Here is an 18,691-nt window from a genome sequence, read left to right as displayed (position 1 = left end):
GCAAGGCCAGCACCCACCCAAAATGTTCCCCGGTCCGAGCTGGGCACTCCCGGGAAGGTGGTTGGGGGTCAGCAGCAGTTGGCGGACTGAATTTCCACCCCACCCCAGGTCCAGCCCCAAGGGCCTCCCTCCGAACCTCAGGGCCCCTGGTCTCATGCATTACCAATAACTTACTCGCACAGGGCTCAAGTAGAGGAATGTCACAGAAAACTTTACTGGGAGAGATAGGGGGAGTTGGAGACAGATGGCAGTAGAGGGGGGGGGCAAGAGAGGAGGAGGGAGAGGAATAGGAGAGAGGGGGCCAAGAGAAAGGATCAAGGGGAGAGAAAGAGTGAAGAGGAGAGAAAAGGGGAGGGGGGGACAGGGGAAAGAGAGCAGGAGAGAGAAGAATGGGAGAGGGGCAGAGAGAGGAGTTAGAGTGGGTGGCAAGAGAAAGAGGGAGGGAGCAGGAGAGGGGGAAGAAAGATTGGAACCAGGAGCTAGAAAGGATCGCGGGAGGGTGAAGGGGCAGGTGGTGAGGTGGAAGGGTATTGATTTTAAGTAGGTTTGAGTGGAGTGAGGGAGTGCTGTTGGGACAGAGCTCTGAAGAGTAAGATGGGCAGCAGTTGGGAGAATGCCGTCCAGTGATGCTGACGGACTGGCTGATGTGGCCTCAGAGACACTGGCCAATAAAAAATGGTTCACAGCAAGACAATCCCACACACATCACAACCTCAGAACGCACTCTCTCGTCAGCAGTGTCAGACAGCGCTGCCATTCCGTGTCCTTTATTCATTGTATGTTACAGTACAGAGCCAGAGCATATACTGATTACATTGGACACACTAACAGAGAAACATGCAACTTCAACCGGGACAGACAGACAAGATCACACAGGTGCTCGGGACACTACAGGTGAGCTCTGTGAGGATGTTATTGGGCACATAACACATCCAGATCAAATTCTCTCTGCACTATGTAACGGATATGTTGATAAATGCATTAAGCTTCAGTATGCTAACAGCGTGCACACTAATTCCCAGCATTGTGTGACTGACACTGAACGTTAGCTTAACTGCAAGGAGCAAGGAGCCCTTTCTCTTCAAGTTAATGCTTCTGTATTGTGTGTGTGATGTGTGCGCGCACTAGGTTCGTGCAGCAGAGCAGGTCTCGTCGTCCTGGTTAACCCTTGCCACTGGATAAAGGCCTAGCTCTGTCAAGCCCGTGTGGTGGCTAGTGTGCAACGGTCACATGTTAAAAAAATCCAGGTGCAGGCATCTTCCACCCCCTCGATTGGAATATCGGGTCCTTCATTGCAACATCTGTGAACCCATGTGGAAGCAAGTCATCCTCGTTCGAGGGACGGCCTATGATGATGATGATAGATGTATTTAAGGGGAGGCTAGACAAGCATATGAGGGAGAAGGGAATCAAGGGTTATGTCAACCGTGGCTCAGTGGGTAGCACTCTTGCCTGAGTCAGAAGGTTGTGGGTTCAAGTCCCACGTCAGGGACAGGGACTTGGCACATGAATCTACGCTGACACTCTAGTGCAGTACTGAGGGAGCGCTGCATTTTCGGAGATGCTGTCTTTCGGATGAAATATTATACTCTCTCAGGTGGACGTAAAAGATCCCACGGCACTATTTTGCATAAGAGCTATCCCCGGTGTCCTGGCCAATATTTATCCCTCAATCAACATAACAAAAAAAAATATTCTCTGGTCATTATCACGTTGCTGATTGCTTGTGTGCAATTTGGCTGCTGCATTTCCTACATTACAATAGTGACTACACTCCAAAAAAGTACTTAATTGGCTGTAAAGCACTTTGAGACACTGGGTGGTCGTGATAGGCGGTATATAAATGCAAGTCTTTCTTTTCTTGCTGATATTTAGGTGAGGAAAGATGGGAAGCGGCTCGAGTGGAGTATAAATGCTGGCTTGGACTGGTTGGATCGAATGGCCAGTTTCTGTGCCGTATATCCTGTGTAATCCTTACTCTTCCACGTGAGGGAGGCAGAACAGAGGGCTTTTCAAGTCCGCCTGAACAGGTTAACAAACAAAAGACACATTCAAATGCTGGGGCACAGTGCCACCTTACTCAAGATGATCTTTCGAGCACAAGCCTGGACAGTGTGTCGGCAGCTATCCAACTGCGCGATTTCAAAACTCGCACCCTTGTTTTCAAACCCATCCATGGCCTCGCCCCTCCCTAACTCTGCAATCTCCTCCGGTCTCACAACACCTCCCTCCCCCGAGATGTCAGCGCTCCTCTAATTCTGACCACTTGATTATAATCGCTCAACCATTGGTGGCCGTGCCTTCAGCTGCCTGTGCCCCCAAGCTCTGGAACTCCCTGCCTAAACCTCTCCATCTCTCTACCTCTCTTTCCTCCTTCAAGACGCTCCTTAAAACCTACCTCTTTTTGGTCACCTGCGTTAATTTCTATGTGGCTCGGTGTCAAATTTCTATTGCATAATACTCCTGTGAAGCGCCTTGGGACGTTTCACTACGTTAAAGGCGCTATATAAATACAAGTTGTAGTTTTTGTTGCCCCGGGGGTGGGGAGTTCTGAGTCCAGGCAGACCTCGCCCTGACCTGGTGCCTAAGCACAGATAAGGGATTGAACCTCGGACACCGTTCGTCTGTCCCACGCCCACCACCGGAGCTATGGGAGGTGCCGTTTAAGACATGATTTACATTCGGTAAAAGTCGAGCTTTGCGGGAGAGACATCGGATATGTTAAATGGAAGACGTTCTGACCAATCCTGCTTTTTACTGAGACGCAACTCGATTGAGAAATGCTCCTGATCAATACAATCCCCAAAACCGTGGCAGCAAGCCGGGAATCCCACACAACAGACACAGATTTTGATTTACTCCATCTTGGTAAACCAGCAGCCCTGCTCATCTCTCCCTTAGCTTACAATAACTGACCAATCATGATCCAATAACAGACAGTGGCTGAACTACAACAGCTTGTATTTATATAGCACCTTTAACATCCCAAAGCGTTTCGCAGGAGCGATCAAACACAATTTGACAGCGAGCCATGAGGGGATATTAGGGACAGTTGACCCAAAAGCTCGGTCAAAGAGGTAGGTTTTAAGGAGCGTCTTAAAGGAGGAGAGACAGAGGCAGAGAGGTTTAGGGAGGGGATTCCAGAGCTTAGGGCCCCAGGCAGTTGAAGGCATGGCCACCAATGGTGGAGCAATTAAAATCTCTGGACACACCAAATTTACCAAACCGGTGGCACTGATCCAGTGGAGGGTCGGGGGGCAGGGGAAAGAGATGTGTGGGTCATGACCCCTCAAACCCTCCCAATCATTTTGAGGTTGGCCAATGCGGCTTTGGAGGTCCACCTGCGTCTCGCTCCTTCCGTCACATGCCTTCAACCTTCAGGTGGAAACATTGGAGAGGCCCACTCGTTACAGGTTTTTAAAAAACAGCTTCCTACAAGAAGAGCTGATCCTCCAATTTAGAGCCACTGACAAACATTCATTCAAGCGCCGGCTCGATTTAGGCAGACGTCTCCAATTTGTTACTGAGGGAGAGCTGCACTGTCGGGAGGAAAAGCAATGTGTGAGGAGGACACAAAAAATCTGCAAAAGGACATAGACAGGCTAAGTGAGTGGGCAAACATTTGGCCGATGGAGTATAATGTTGGAAAGTATGAGGTCATGCACTTTGGCAGAAAAAAAATCAAAGAGCAAGTTATTATTTAAATGGAGAAAGATTGCAAAGTGCTGCAGTACAGTGGGACCTGGGGGTACTTGTGCATGAAACAGAAAAGGATAGTATGCAGATACAGCAAGTGATCAGGAAGGCCAATGAAATCTTGGCCTTTATTGCAAAGGGAATGGAGTATAAAAGCAGTTATACAGGATATTGGTGAGGTCACACCTGGAATACTGCAGCAGTTTTTGGTTTCCATATTTACGAAAAGGATATACTTGCTTCAAAGGCAGTTCGGAGAAGGTTCACTAGGTTGATTCCGGAGATGAGGGGGTTGATTTATGAGGAAAGGTTGAGTAGGTTGGGCCTCTATTCATTGGAATTCAGAAGAATGAGAAGTGATCTTATCGAAATGTATAAGGTTATGAGGGGGCTCGATAAGGTGGATGCAGAGAGGATGTTTCCATTCATAGGGGCAACTAAAACTAGGGGGCATAGAATAAGGGGCTGTCCATTTAAAGCTGAGATGAGGAGGAATTTCTTCTCTCCGAGGGTTGTAAATCTGTGGAATTCGCTGCCTCAGAGTTGTGGAAGCTGGGACATTGAATAAATTTAAGACAGAGATAGACAGTTTCTTAACCGATAAGGGGATAAGGGGTTATGGGGAGCGGAGCAGAGTCCATGATCGGATCAGCCATGATCGTATTAAATGGTGGAGCAGGCTCGAGGGGCCGTATGGCCTATTTCTTATGTCCCACCTTTCGGACGAGACGTTAAACCGAGGCCCCGCCTGCCTGGATGTAAAAGATCTGGTGGCACTGTTTGTAGAGGAGCCAGTTCGCCCAGGTGTCCTCGGCCAACATTCCTCCCCCAACCTACAGTGGCTACACTTCAAAAGTACTTCATTGGGTGTAAAACGTTTCGGGACGTCCCGAGGCCGTGATAAGACCCCAAGCTCTGGACCTCCCTGCCTAAACCTCTCCGCCTCGCTTTCCTCCTTCACGATGCTCCTTAAAACTTCTTTGATCTGCCCTAACGTCCCGAAACATTTTACACCCAATGAAGTACTTTTGAAGTGTAGCCACTGTAGGTTGGGGGAGGAATGTTGGCCGAGGACACCTGGGCGACTCGGTGTCAAATTTTTAAATCTCATAACATGCCTGTGAAGCGCTTCTCTAAGTTAAAGGCGCTATATAAATACAAGCTGTTGTTGTATAAATGCAAGCTTTTTCTTTACCATATTTCCAAATGTGAAAACATTGAAAATTTCACGTGGAGTATTGTCTCCAATAGGTCCACTATATTTCTTGCCACTTCTGTTCTGCAACAAAGACCTGCGTCTGACCGTCTGACCATCCAGACCGCATTCTTAAAAACCCATTGAAAAGCAGCTGATGCTCCCTGCAGTTTGAGCAGAAAGCCTCTGGCACAGACCCCTTCCCCTTCGAGCGCTTAACGCCACACATGGTCACCGACTCGCAAACGGCCTCTAATTCCAAATGCAAATGGTTTGTGAATTGGAAATTTAAGACAATCGACACCACGGCCATATTTGTTTCTTTCCCCTTTCCCCTGCCGCAGTGTGCCCAGACTGGGTGTCTGTACCTTCCGGTATATGGTTGCCAACTCTGGCGGACATATTCCTGGTGGCTTCATCACATGGACTCTCGCCTCCAAGCATCCTGCCCAGCTAAATAGCCTTCCACCCCCCAATATTTTTTATAACTAATAAGTGTGCAAAGAAAAAACATTTTTTTTTTTAATTTCCCCCTATGGTTTTTCTCCCAGGGTTTTGCTCACTGGGGGTTAGAGTTTAATTCCTGGAGTCTCCAGGCCAATCCTGGAGGAGTTGGCAACCTTTACTCCAGTACCAGGTGGGCGGGGGGTGAGGAGATGGGAGCATTCCAGTCCTTAATCCATAATCCACACAGACTCGAGGTTGTCAACTCCTCCAGGATTGGCCTGCACCCGTCAGGATTTGAAGATTAATCGCCAGCATACTGCTGTGAGCAAAAACCCGGGAGAGAAATCTTAGGGGGTGGGCATTAAAAATAATTGTGTTTTCCTTGAACACTGTAGAACATAAGAAATAGGAGCAGGAGTCGGCCATTTGACCCCTCGAGCCTGCTCTGCCATTTAATAAGATCATGGCTGATCTGATTATGGACTCAGCTCCACTTCCCTGCCCGCTCCCCATAACCCTCGACTCCCTTATCGCTCAAAAATCTGTATCTCCACCTTAAATATATTCAATGACCCAGCCTCTCTGGGGCAGAGAATTCCACAGATTTACAACCCTCAGAGAAGAAATTCCTCCTCATCTCAGTTTTAAATGGGCAACCCTCTTATTCTGAGACTATGTCCCTCTAGAAATATTGGCAATGGAAAGAAGTAGCCGTTTAACCGGTGGGTGACGGAACCTCGAGAAATACCTCCAACCACAAGGTAACAGCCCTACCAAAGACACTGCTGTGCCGCGAGTGGGATCCGGAGCGGGAAACACGTCGGATTTAATCCCATCTAGACCTAGTGGCGAGGGGTGGGGGTGGGGGGAGTTGGAGAACTATTGCAGGCTCGGCTGAGATACGCTGCCTCAGTGCAGACTTGGGAGATCCAGTTACTGTTAACTAACATCGTATACATTAAAATAAAAAGTGTCAAAGGCCTTTGCAAGACCAAAGAAGGCCACATACAAGGGTTGGTGCTGTTCCCTGCATTTTTCTTGCAGCTGTCGCGCTGTAAAAATCATGTCTGTTGTGCCCCGTAGAGGACGAAATCCATACTGTGACTCCGGGAGGAGCTCCTCGGCCATGGGGAGAAGACGGTTGAGGAGGACTCTCGTGATGGCTTTCCCAGTGGCTGATAACAGGGATATTCCTCTGCAGTTGCCGCAGTCGGTTTGTCCCCCCGCCTTTTTTTTTTTAAAGATGGTCACGATCACTGCATTTCTGAGGTCTCCCGGCATGCAAAAACAATTCTTCACGCACCACATTTCACTCAGGGTTAAACAAAAGGCTCTCGTCGGACGGGACCACGTCGATACTCTTTCGCTCACTTGCGAACTTTGTGTTCTCGTCAACTCCTCGGGAGCCTGAGCTCAATGATTTGCGTAGAAACGGGTTTTAAATACAGTAAAAGTCGTTTAAAATGTTGTTATTGCAAAAAAAAAAAAGACGATTTAGTTTTCAAAAAAAAAAGAAAAAGGGCGGGGGTTGGGCGTAGCCCGCCGCGGGCGCCCCCTCGACACCCCGCTCTGCCGTCACCGACCGCTGCAGCTGCTCGTGCTGCTCCCACTCCCGCTGCTGCTGCTCCCGCTGCTGCATCGGTCTTCGTAGATGGCGATCTCAATCTGAGGCAGGGGGAACCGGGTTAAGGAAAACCGACCTGGGTGGAGAGGGAAGCTGGCAGGACAAGTTGAGAAGGCTGTTAAAGAAGCGTATGGGATCCTTGGCTTTATTGATAGTATAAGGTTTACACATTTCACGAGGGTTGAAAAGAAAACCTTTGGGGGGGGGGGCAGTTGGACTGGAAAAAGGGGTTCAGTCCGGGGGGGGGTGGGGGCAGGTGGTGACTCATAGCTGCGGTCAGGAGCGAGACCTGGCTAAGGGTTTTGATACAATCAAGCAGAGGAGCCCCTGGATTAATTGGCCGGAGGGGAAAAAACAGTTCCCTACGGAGACGACAAGTCTGCCAAAACCCAGGACAACAAAGGATCGCAAAAGGCGTGCATTGTTCGATAACTGGACACAAAAGATAAGGAGTTACCTTTTGCCCTGTCGATTCCGTGTGCAAATTGTGGCCATCTCAACAGATCCAAACAGATTCAGACCCATCATCACAGCCATCGAGACTCATCCCGACGCATTAACTGAAAAGCAGCCCAGCAGGAGATGGGTTCATCAAATGGATATATATGCAAGAGCTGAGAACAACACCTCAGATCGACAAGCAGAAGGAGGGAACATCGGTGAGGAACAACGACCGCGAGCCTACAATCGACAACAGCAGCAACTGGCTGGATGGGTGATTGTATGTCTTCGGTCAATTCTCTTAAGAAGTCTTGGGGGAAAAAGTCACTGGTGGGTGTAGTTTATAGGCCCCCAAATAATAACTTCACGGTGGGGCGGACAATAATCAAGGGAATAATGGAGGCATGTGAAAAAGGAACGGCAGTAATCATGGGGGATTTTAACCGACATATCGATTGGTCAAATCAAATCGCACGGGGTAGCCTGGAGGAGGAATTCATAGAATGCATACGGGATTGTTTCTTAGAACAGTATGTTACAGAACCTACAAGGGAGCAAGCTATCTTAGATCTGGTCCTGTGTAATGAGGCAGGAATAATAAACGATCTCCTAGTAAAAGATCCTCTCAGAATGAGTGATCACAGTATGGTTGAATTTGTAATACAGATTGAGGATGAGGAAGTAGTGTCTCAAATGAGTGTACTATGCTTAAACAAAGGGGACGACAGTGGGATGAGGGCAGAGTTGGCTAAAGTAGACTGGTAAAACAGACTAAACGTGGCACAATTGAGGAACAGTGGAGGACATTTAAGGAGCTCTTTCATAGTGCTCAACAAAAATATATTCCAGTGAAAAAGAAGGGCGGTAAGAGAAGGGATAACCAGCCGTGGAAAACCAAGGAAATAAAGGAAAGTATCAAGGTTAGTGGGAAAATAGAAGATTGGGAAAATTTTAAACGACAGCAAAGAATGACTAAGAAAGCAATAAAGGAAAGATAGATTAGGAAGGTAAACTTGCGCAAAACATAAAAACAGATAGTAAAAGCTTTTACAGATATATAAAACGGAAAAGAGTGGCTAAAGTAAATGTTGGTCCCTTAGAAGATGAGAAGGGGGATTTAATAATGGGAAATGTGGAAATGGCTGAGACCTTAAACAATTATTTTGCTTCGGTTTTCACAGTGGAAGACACAAAAACCATGCCAAAAATTGCTGGTCACAGGAATGTGGGAAGGGAGGACCTTGAGACAATCACTATCACTAGGGAGGTAGTGCTGGACAGGCTAATGGGACTCAAGGTAGACAAGTCCCCTGGTCCTGATGAAATGCATCCCAGGGTATTAAAAGAGATGGCGGAAGTTATAGCAGATGCATTCGTTATAATCTACCAAAAGTCTCTGGACTCTGGGGAGGTACCAGCGGATTGGAAAACAGCTGATGTAACTCACGCCTGTTTAAAAAAGGGGTCAGACAAAAGGCAAGTAAATATAGGCCGGTTAGTTTAACATCTGTAGTGTGGAAAATGCTTGAAGCCATTAAGGAAGAAATAGCGGGACATCTGGATAGGAATAGTGCAATCAAGCAGACGCAGCATGGATTCATGAAGGGGAAATCATGTTTAACTAATTTACTGGAATTCTTTGAGGATATAACGAGCATGGTGGATAGAGGTGTACCGATGGATGTGGTATATTTAGATTTCCAAAAGGCATTCAATAAGGTGCCACACAAAAGGTTACTGCAGAAGATAAAGGTACGCGGAGTCAGAGGAAATGTATTAGCATGGATAGAGAGTTGGCTGGCTAACAGAAAGCAGAGAGTCAGGATAAATGAGTCCTTTTCGGGTTGGAAATCAGTGGTTAGTGGTGTGCCACAGGGATCGGTGCTGGGACCACAACTGTTTACAATATACATAGATGACCTGGAAGAGGGGACAGAGTGTAGTGTAACAAAATTTGCAGATGACACAAAGATTAGTGGGAAAGCGGGTTGTGTAGAGGACACAGAAAGGCTGCAAAGAGATTTAGATAGGTTAAGCGAATGGGCTAAGGTTTGGCAGATGGAATACAATGTCGGAAAGTGTGAGGTCATCTACGTTGGGGAAAAAAAAAAAACAGTAAAAGGGAATATTATTTGAATGGGGAGAAATTACAACATGCTGCGGTGCAGAGGGACCTGGGGGTTCTTGTGCATGAATCCCAAAAAGTTAGTTTGCAGGTGCAGCAGATAATCAGGAAGGCGAATGGAATGTTGGCCTTCATTGCGAGAGGGATGGAGTACAAAAGCAGGGAGGTCCTTCTGCAACTGTATAGGGTATTGGTGAGGCCGCACCTGAAGTACTGCGTGCAGTTTTGGTCACCTTACTGAAGGAAGGATATACTAGCTTTGGAGGGTCTACAGAGACGATTCACGAGGCTAATTCCAGAGATGAGGGGGTTACCTTATGATGATAGATTGAGTAGACTGGGTCTTTACTCGTTGGAGTTCAGAAGGATGAGGGAGGATCTTATAGAAACATTTAAAATAATGAAAGGGATAGACAAGATAGAGGCAGAGAGGTTGCTTCCACTGGTCGGGGAGACTAGAACTAGGGGGCACAACCTCAAAATATGGGGGAGCTAATTTAAAACAGAGTTGAGAAGGAATTTCTTCTCCCAGAGGGTTGTGAATCTGTGGAATTCTCTGCCCAAGGAAGCAGTTGAGGCTAGCTCATTGAATGTATTCAAGTCACAGATAGATAGATTTTTAATCAATAAGGGAATTAAGGGTTACGGGGAGCGGGCAGGTAAGTGGAGCTGAGTCCACGGCCTGATCAGCCATGATCTTGTTGAATGGCAGGGCAGGCTCGAGGGGCTAGATGGCCTACTCCTGTTCCTAATTCTTATGTTCTTATGTGTCATTTTTAGTTAGTTTTTGTGTAATAACAGTTGGGTTTTGTGTAGTAAAGTCTAAACTTTGCGTTACGTGGAGTCCTTCCTGTAATTCCCGAGGTCTATGAATCAGAGTAGAGTGGAAAACGAACACCCTACAATAGAAAGACTTGCATTTATATACTAGTTAGGCCACAGCTGGAATAGTGCTTGCAGTTCTGGTCACCACATTACAGGAAAGATGTGATTGCACCAGGAGAGGAGATTTACGAGGATGTTGGAGGATTGGAGAATATTAGCAATGAGGAAAGATGGGATAGGCTGGGTTTGTTTTCTTTGGCTGGGTTTGTTTTCTTTGGCTGAGGGGATATCTTAATGAGGTGTATTAAATTATGAGGGGCCTAGACAGAATGGATAGGAAGGACCTATTTCCCATAGCAGAGGGGTCAACAACCAGGAATTTGAGGGGAAATGTCTTCACCCAGAGGGTGTTGGGGGTCTGGAACTCATTGAAAGGGCGGTAGAGGCAGAAACCCTCACCACATTTAAAAAGTACTTGGATGTGCACTTGAAGTGCTGTAACCTACAGGGCTACAGACCAAGAGCTGGAAAGTGGGATTAGTCTGGATAGCTCTTTGTAGGCCAGCACGGACACGATGGACTGAAATGGCCTCCTTCCATGCTGTAAATTTCTATGATACTATGATATAGCAGCTTTCACGACCACCGGACGTCTCAAAGTGCTTTACAGCCAATGAAGTACTTTTGGAATGTAGTCACTGTTGTAATGTAGGAAACGTGGCAGCCAATTTGTGCACAGCAAGCTCCCATAAATAGCAATGTGATAATGACCAGATAATCTGTTTTTGTCATGTTGATTGAGGGATAAATATTGGCCCCAGGACACCAGGGAGAACTCCCCTGCTCTTCTTCAAAATAGTGCCATGGGATCTTTTACGCCCACCTGAGAGAGCAGACCGAGCCTCGGTTTAATGTCTCATTCAAAAGACGGCACCACCTGACAGTGCAGTACTCCCTCAGCACTGCACTGGGAGTGTCGGCCTAGATTTTGTGCAGAAGTCCCTGGAGTGGGACTTGAACCCACAACCTCCTAACTCAGAGGCGAATGTGCTGCCCACTGTGCCACGGCTGACACAGCATAGAATACAAAAGCAAGGAGTTATGTTAAACCTTTACAAAACACTGGTTAGGCCTCAGCTGGAGTATTGCGTCCAATTCTGGGCACCACACTTTAGGATGTCAAGACCTTGGAGGGGCTGCAGAGGAGATTTACCAGAATGGTACCGGGGATGAGGGACTTCAGTTATGTGGACAGACTGAAGCAGCTGGAGTGTTTCTCCCTTGAAGCAGAGAAGGTTATTGGGAGATTTAATTGAGGTGCTCAAAATTCTGAAGAGTTTTGATTGAGTAAATCGGGAGAAACTGTATCCACTGACAGAAGGGTCGGTAACCAGAAGAACCAGATTTAAGGTGCTTGGCAAAAGAACCAGAGGCGACACGAGGAAAACATTATTTAGGCAGCGGGTTGTTGTGATCTGGAACGTGCTGCCGGATAGGGCGGTGGAAGCACATTCAAAAGCAAACTGAATTCATATTTGAAGTGGAAACATTTGTCGGGTTATGGGGAAAAGAGAGGGGGAGTGGGACTAATTGGATAGGCACAGGAACGATGGGCCGAATGGCCTCCGTCTGTGCTGCATCATTCTTTGATTCTATGTTGAAGATCGATCTTGTATTTACATAGGGCCTGTCACTGCCGGTAGCCCTACTCCAGAGGCTTGAGCACCTAATCTAGGCTGACACTCAAGTGCAGTACTGAGGGGATGCTGCGCTGTTAGGGTGCGATATAAATACAAGTCTTGCTTTTTGAGCAACTATATCCTTGATCAGTACAGAGCTGAATCTAACTATCTGTGTGCATTTAATAGATAATTCACTTTCCAGATTATTTTTTCCTCAGCTATTTGATAAATAAGAATCTTGAGGAACGTGGTAAGCTCAGGTCTAGCAAGCCAATCCCTTTTGATGGGTTCTCAACCCCAGCTTCCTTCCCTACACATCTTTCACTCCCTTCCGAAGGCATTGTCTTTATATCAATTACTCCAGTACCACTAGTACAGCTCTCTAAACTCAAGCTATACGCAAGTTTGAAGGTTCTCCGCAGTGTCCTGGCCAATATTTATCTCTCAACCCACATCACAAACAGAAAATCTGGCTGTTACCACATCGCTTACTGGGGGATCTTGCTGTGCGCAAACTGGCTGTCTCAACTTCCATTTTTCTTTAAGATAATGAAAGCGTTTAATAGGATAGGGGTAGAGGATAAAAAATATTGCCTCTTGCGGGGAAGTTCAAAACTAGAGGTGATAAATATAAGAGTCACTAATAAATCCAATAGGGAATTCAGGAGCAAGTTCTTTACCCGGAGAATGGTGAGAATGTGGGACTCGCTACCACAGGGAGTCGTTGAGGCAAATAGCATAGATGCATTTAAAGACTTGCATTTATATAGCGCCTTTCATGACCACCAGATGTCTCAAAACACTTTACAGTCAATTAAGTACTTTTTGGAGTGTAGTCACTGTTGTAATGTGGGAAACGCGGCAACCAATTTGCGCACAGCAAGCTCCTACAAACAGCAATGTGATAAAGACCAGAGAATCTGTTTTTTGTTATGTTGATTGAGGGATAAATATTGGCCCAGGACACCGGGGATAACTCCCCTGCTCTTCTTTGAAATAGTGCCACGGGATCTTTTACACCCACTTGAGAGGGCAGACGGGGCTTCGGTTTAACGTCTCATCTGAAAGACGGCACCTCCGACAGTGCAGCACTCCCTCAGCACTGCATTGGGAATGTTAGCCTAGATTTAGATTTATGTGCTCAAGTCCCTGGAGTGGGACTTGAACCCACAAACTTCTGGCTCATAGAGGCAAGAGTGCTATCCACTGAGCCATTGGCTGACACTAAGCGGAAGCTAGATAAGTACATGAGGGAGAAAGAAATAGGATACATTGTTAGGGCGAGAGGGGTGGGAGGAGGCTCGTGTGGAGCATGAACTCCAACATAGAGCAGCTGGACCCAATGGCCTGTTTCTGTGCAGCAGACTCGATGTATAGACCCAATGCCCTATCTGCCGAGGCTGCATTCGGAGTTAAATTTAAGAATATAAGATCATAAGAAATAGGAGCAGGAGTCGGCCATTTGGCCCCTCGAGCCTGCTCCGCCATTTAATAAGATCATGGTCGATCTGATCATGGACTCAGCTCCATTTCCCTACCCGCTCCCCATAATCCTTTACTCCCTTATCACTCAAAAATCTATCTCCGCCTTAAATATATTCAATGGTCCAGCCTCCACAGCTCTCTGGGGCAGAGAATTCCACAGATTTACAACATTCAGAGAAGAAATTCCTTCTCATCTCAGTTTTAAATGGGCGACCCTTTATTCTGAGACTATGTCCCCTAGTTTTAATTTCCCCTATGAGTGGAAATATCCTCTCTGCATCCACCTTGTCGAGCCCCCTCATTATCTTATACGTTTCGATAAGATCACCTCTCATTCTTCTATTGTCCTACAATGTCACACCCAAATGAGACCGGCTAAAAGGATACAACACGCAGACCCCGTTCGATGGGGTCTGTAACCAACAATCCACGAGGGGCATAGATTTTCTCATTTTGTTCTTGAATGTATTTAGAAATCTTCTTTAAAACCTAAAAAAAATGTTTTAAAAACACGACAAACAAGCGACATCATAACTCCAGTAGCACGAGCGCAACAGCGTAATCTCATAGAAAAGTAGAAAATAGGAGCAGTAGTAGGCCATTCGGCCCTTCGAGTCTGCACCGCCATTCAATATGATCATGGCTGATCCTCTATCTCAACACCATATTCCCGTTTTTTCCCCATACCCCTTGATACCTTTTGTTTCTAGAAATCTATCTATCTCCCTCTTAAATATATTCAGTGACTTGGCCTCCACAGCCTTCTGTGGTAGAGAATTCCACAGGTTCACCACCCTCTGAGTGAAAACATTTCTCCTCATCTCGGTCCTAAATTTCCTACCCCGTATCCTGAGACTGTGACCCCTTGTTCTAGACTTCCCAGCCAGGGGAAACATCCTCCCTGCATCCAGTCTGTCCAACCCCGTCAGAATTTTATACATTTCAATGAGATCTCCTCTCATTCTTCTAAGCTCTAGCGAATACAGGCCCAGTCGACCCAATCTCACCTCATACGACAGTCCTGCCAACCCAGGAATTAGTCTGGTGAACCTTCGCTGCACTCCCTCTATGGCAAGTATGTCCTTTCTTAGGTAAGGAGACCAAAACTGCATACAATACACGGGTTATATGCAGGTCAAACAATCGTCAGCAAACCATGTTGAGACGACAGAGCCTGGAGATCAGCCGTGGCAAATTCCATGTGTGGCCAAGCCAGAGTTTCAGGGCTGCGCGTGGGGAAGGACCAGAGGCAACAGGAGGAAACCTTTTTTTTTAATGCAGCGAGTTATGATGATCTGGCACACTCTATCTAAAAGGGCGGTGGAAGCAGATTCAATAATAGCTTTTTTTTCATTAAAAAATGAACAAAAGCAAAATACTGCGGATGCTGGAATCTGAAAAAACAGAAAAAGCTGGAAATACTTAGCGGGTCAGGCAGCATCTGTGGAGCGAGAAACAGAGTTAACATTTTAGGCCGATGACTCTTTGTCAGAGCATGGTTGTGATCAGAAGTGAGGTTGAAGAGGTGGTTTTGAAGAGGCTTTTTGATAATGGGCTGTTGGATGCTGCCAGATTAGAAAATCTATGGTCACATCTCTCATTAGATGGGACAAAGTATCGTATCCATTCTGGAGGCCAATACCTCATTGATACCAAGGAGAGATCCTTTAGGATTGTCCATTCGCTGATGAATGGTCTTGTAGGAGTGTTCCTGCACATTCTGGCGAGAATCCTATTGATGCACTGGTACTAAAACCAGTAGAACATAAGAACATAAGAAATAGGAGCAGGAGTCAGCCATTTGGCCCCTCGAATCTGCTCCACCATTCAATAAGATCATGGCTGATCTGATCATAGACTCAGCTCCACTTCCCCGCCCGCTCCCCATAACCCTTTATTCCCTTATCGCTCAAAAATCTGTCTATCTCTGCCTTAAAATATATTCAATGACCCAGCCTCCACAGCTCTCTGGGGCAGAGAATTACACAGATTTACAACCGTCTGAGAGAAGACATTCCTCCTCAGCTCAGTTTTAAATGGGCGGCCTCTTATTCTAAGACTATGTCCCCTAGTTTTAGTTTCCCCTATGAGTGGAAATATCCTCTCTGCATCCACCTTGTCGAGCCCCTTCATTATCCTATAAGTTTCAATAAGATCACCTCTCATTCTTCTGAACTCCAATGTGTATAGGCCCAACCTACTCAACCTAACCTCCATAAGTCAACCCCCTCATCTCTGGAATCAACCCAGTAAACCTTCTCTGAACTGCCTCCAATGCAAATATATCCTTCCTTAGATACAGAGATCAAAACTGCATCAGTACTCCAGGTGTGCCAAAGGAAGCCATCCTGCCTGGAATCTGAATGAAGACCCTAAAGGAACATTTATCACTCATCAATGAATATTGTAGAAGGATATGTTGGTGGGGTAGGGTGGAGTAGGGAGGGAGGAGGCTCGTGTGGAGCATAAAAACCGGCACGGACCAGTTGGGCCGAATGGCCTGCTCCTGTAAAAATTATGGCCCTCAAATTCTTCTTCCCACGGGCGTTCGAATAAAAATAGGACAGAAGATGCGCACTTACCCTTTGGTCAAACGCTTACCAGAGATCCCAGTCCCAAGGCCTCCTCTTCTCGCACAACGGAACAGAGCACATTCACGTTGGGACGTCCGTAGGAGTCACGTGGGTCTGGACACCCTATCACGGTAAAGCATTTTCTCATTCATAGTTTTGGAATTACAAAACTCCGATTACGATGAGTGAGAAACACCCCCAAACACCACATAATAAAATTTAAAAAGCACCTCTCATAAATACATTATAAAAATTAAAGTTGATAGAAATGTTTTTGGAAAAAAACATTTGCTGATTTTTTTTTAAAAAACGTTTTAATTATGGTTTAAAATAAAATTACCTGAGTGGGCAGGGTTTATAACAAATATATATAAAAATTTTATTTTTTATATGTTTTTGATATGTTTTAAAACTCTTATGCTGGTAAAAGTAGGCTATGCGCCTGCTTTTACCAGGCGCAAGAGTTTTAAGGACATTTGCTGGGCAAGAGATGGGCAAATAACCCAATCTCTGCCGTGGGAATGTCCTTTTTCCCCGAGATGCCAGAAACTTGACAGATGGGAAGCGCCAATTTTCGGCGCATGCGCATGGTGCGTCAAAAACCAGCTTTTGCGCTGCCTTCCCGGGTCCGTACACACTCCGTATGGACCCGGAGAGGCCAGGATTTCAGGGCCTATGTAAATGTTTAACCATCTACTCCCTGCTAATCTTAGAGCCTGATCACTTATAAAAAAAAAAATAACTAAGTGTGAGAAATGGTGGATTGGAAGAAATAACTTGAGACCAAAAAGTCTCTTCAGACTGGTGTTAGAATTGAAGATTCATTCCACGGTGCAATAGCTAAAGCTGCTTGAACAGCGTGAGCATAAATAACTGATATTGGCCTTCAGATGTTTGGAGCTTCCCAAGAACGGCATGTCTGACTCCAACCGTGGGAGGGTAAATGTGAAGAGGAGGGTTTCACCCAAGAGTTGAGACAAAAACCCGACATGTCACAGGGAAGATTGCAAAGTGCCACAGTACAGCGGGACCTGGGGGTACTTGTGCATGAAACACAAAAGGTTAGCATGAAGGTACAGCAAGTGATCAGGAAGGCCAATGGAATTTTGGCCTTTATTGCAAAGGGGATGGAGTATAAAAGCAGGGAAGTCTTGCTACAGTTATACAGGGTATTGGTGAGGCCACACCTGGAATAATGCGTGCAGTTTTGGTTTCCATATTTACGAAAGGATGTACTTGCTTTGAAAGCAATTCAGAGAAGGTTCACTAGGTTGATTCTGGGGATGAGGGGGTTGACTTATGAGGAAAGGTTGAGTAGGTTGGACCTCTACTCATTGGAATTCAGAAGAATGAGAGCTTATTGAAACGTATAAGATTATGAGGGGGCTTGACAAGGTGGATGCAGAGAGGATGTTTTCACTGATGGGGGAGACTAGAACTAGAGGGCATAATCTTAGTTTTAAATGGGCGGCCCGTTATTCTGAGATGAGGAGAAATTTCTTCTCTCAAGAGGGTTGTAAATCTGTGGAATTTGCTGCCTCAGAGAGCTGTGGAAGCTGGGACATTTAAGACAGAAACAGACAGTTTCTTAAATGATAAAGGAATAAGGGGTTATGGGGAGTGGGCGGGGAAGTGGACCGAGTCCATGATCGGATCAGCCATGATCGTATTAAATGCCGGAGCAGGCTCGAGGGGCCACATGGCCTGCTCCTGCTCCTATTTCTTATGTTCTTATGTTAAATGGTCCTGCCCAATATCCTACACCAGGGCCACTCCTAAGAGAATAAAAGACCCAGAAGGCTTTTCAGGGCAGACAGTGAAGATAAGAACTGTTCGTACCACCAGCCGTCTGTCTGATCGGGACTAGTACCAGCTACTTGTCGTATGCTTATCCTGATTGTGTGTTGTGTTTGACTATACTTGAACTACCGCTCCCTGAATAAAATGCCTTATAACTCCTAAGACCCTTTGGGTGTCTGTGTGTGACCTGTGATCCGATATCTTACATACCTGTTCTAAAATTTTGGCAAACACAACACATTAATTATATGCATCGTATGAAAAACAATGCCAAATCTGGACTCTCCCCTTTCACTTTTCAGCCTGTTGCCAGAGTTCTTTCTGACTAATCTATATCTTATTTGTTTTTTTATCCTGGACTTAAAACCCTACTTTTCAAAAGAGGGGAGAAAAAAAAAATGTTCTCATGCAGCTTGTGTTGCCATCAACAATGGCTGTGTTATCTGGAGAAAGTCGAGTCGCTGTAAGCAGACCAAACAGGCTACTGCCCTGGCCTCTTGCTGGCTAGAGTAGGCTTCTGGTTGCCAACAGGCCTTCTCCAGTGACTGCTTGTTAAAAGGAGCTGTAAGACAGCTCCAAGAATATCCTGAGCAAGAAACAGCTCAGCTGTGACCACCAGGCAGCACAATGTCTTAGTGTCTGGGCTCCTGCATGCAACAGATTCCAGTTAATCAGGACAAGCCATCTCCAGCGGCCAGACGCAAAGAATTCTGGTGCCTTCGTAGGGCTGCGAGATAGTGTGGATATCAACCATCCAGCACCCGCCCCCTCTAGGTCCTCCATTGTGTCACGCACCAT

At 46.2% G+C, this 18,691-nt stretch overlaps 1 protein-coding gene across 3 annotated transcripts in view; it reads right to left on the bottom strand.

Annotated features, from left to right (window-relative positions):
• Positions 1-751: 751 nt before the first annotated feature.
• Positions 752-18,691, bottom strand: part of golga7bb (golgin A7 family, member Bb) — a 40,579-nt gene continuing 22,639 nt past the window's right edge. For all 3 annotated transcript variants that reach the window (XM_070876455.1, XM_070876454.1, XM_070876456.1), the window contains 3 exons: positions 13,908-14,009; positions 6,348-7,003; positions 752-2,022 (listed from right to left, as the gene is read on the bottom strand). In XM_070876455.1, the coding sequence (XP_070732556.1) occupies positions 6,914-7,003; positions 13,908-14,009 (192 nt within the window). In that variant the 3' untranslated portion in view covers positions 752-2,022; positions 6,348-6,913. The remainder of the gene's footprint in view (positions 2,023-6,347; positions 7,004-13,907; positions 14,010-18,691) is intronic.

The sequence above is a fragment of the Pristiophorus japonicus genome, chromosome 3, assembly GCF_044704955.1.
Source record: "Pristiophorus japonicus isolate sPriJap1 chromosome 3, sPriJap1.hap1, whole genome shotgun sequence".
NCBI classification, from domain to species: Eukaryota; Metazoa; Chordata; class Chondrichthyes; family Pristiophoridae; genus Pristiophorus; species Pristiophorus japonicus.
Note: the sequence above shows the minus strand (reverse complement) of the source record. Positions and strands in the feature narration are given on the sequence as shown.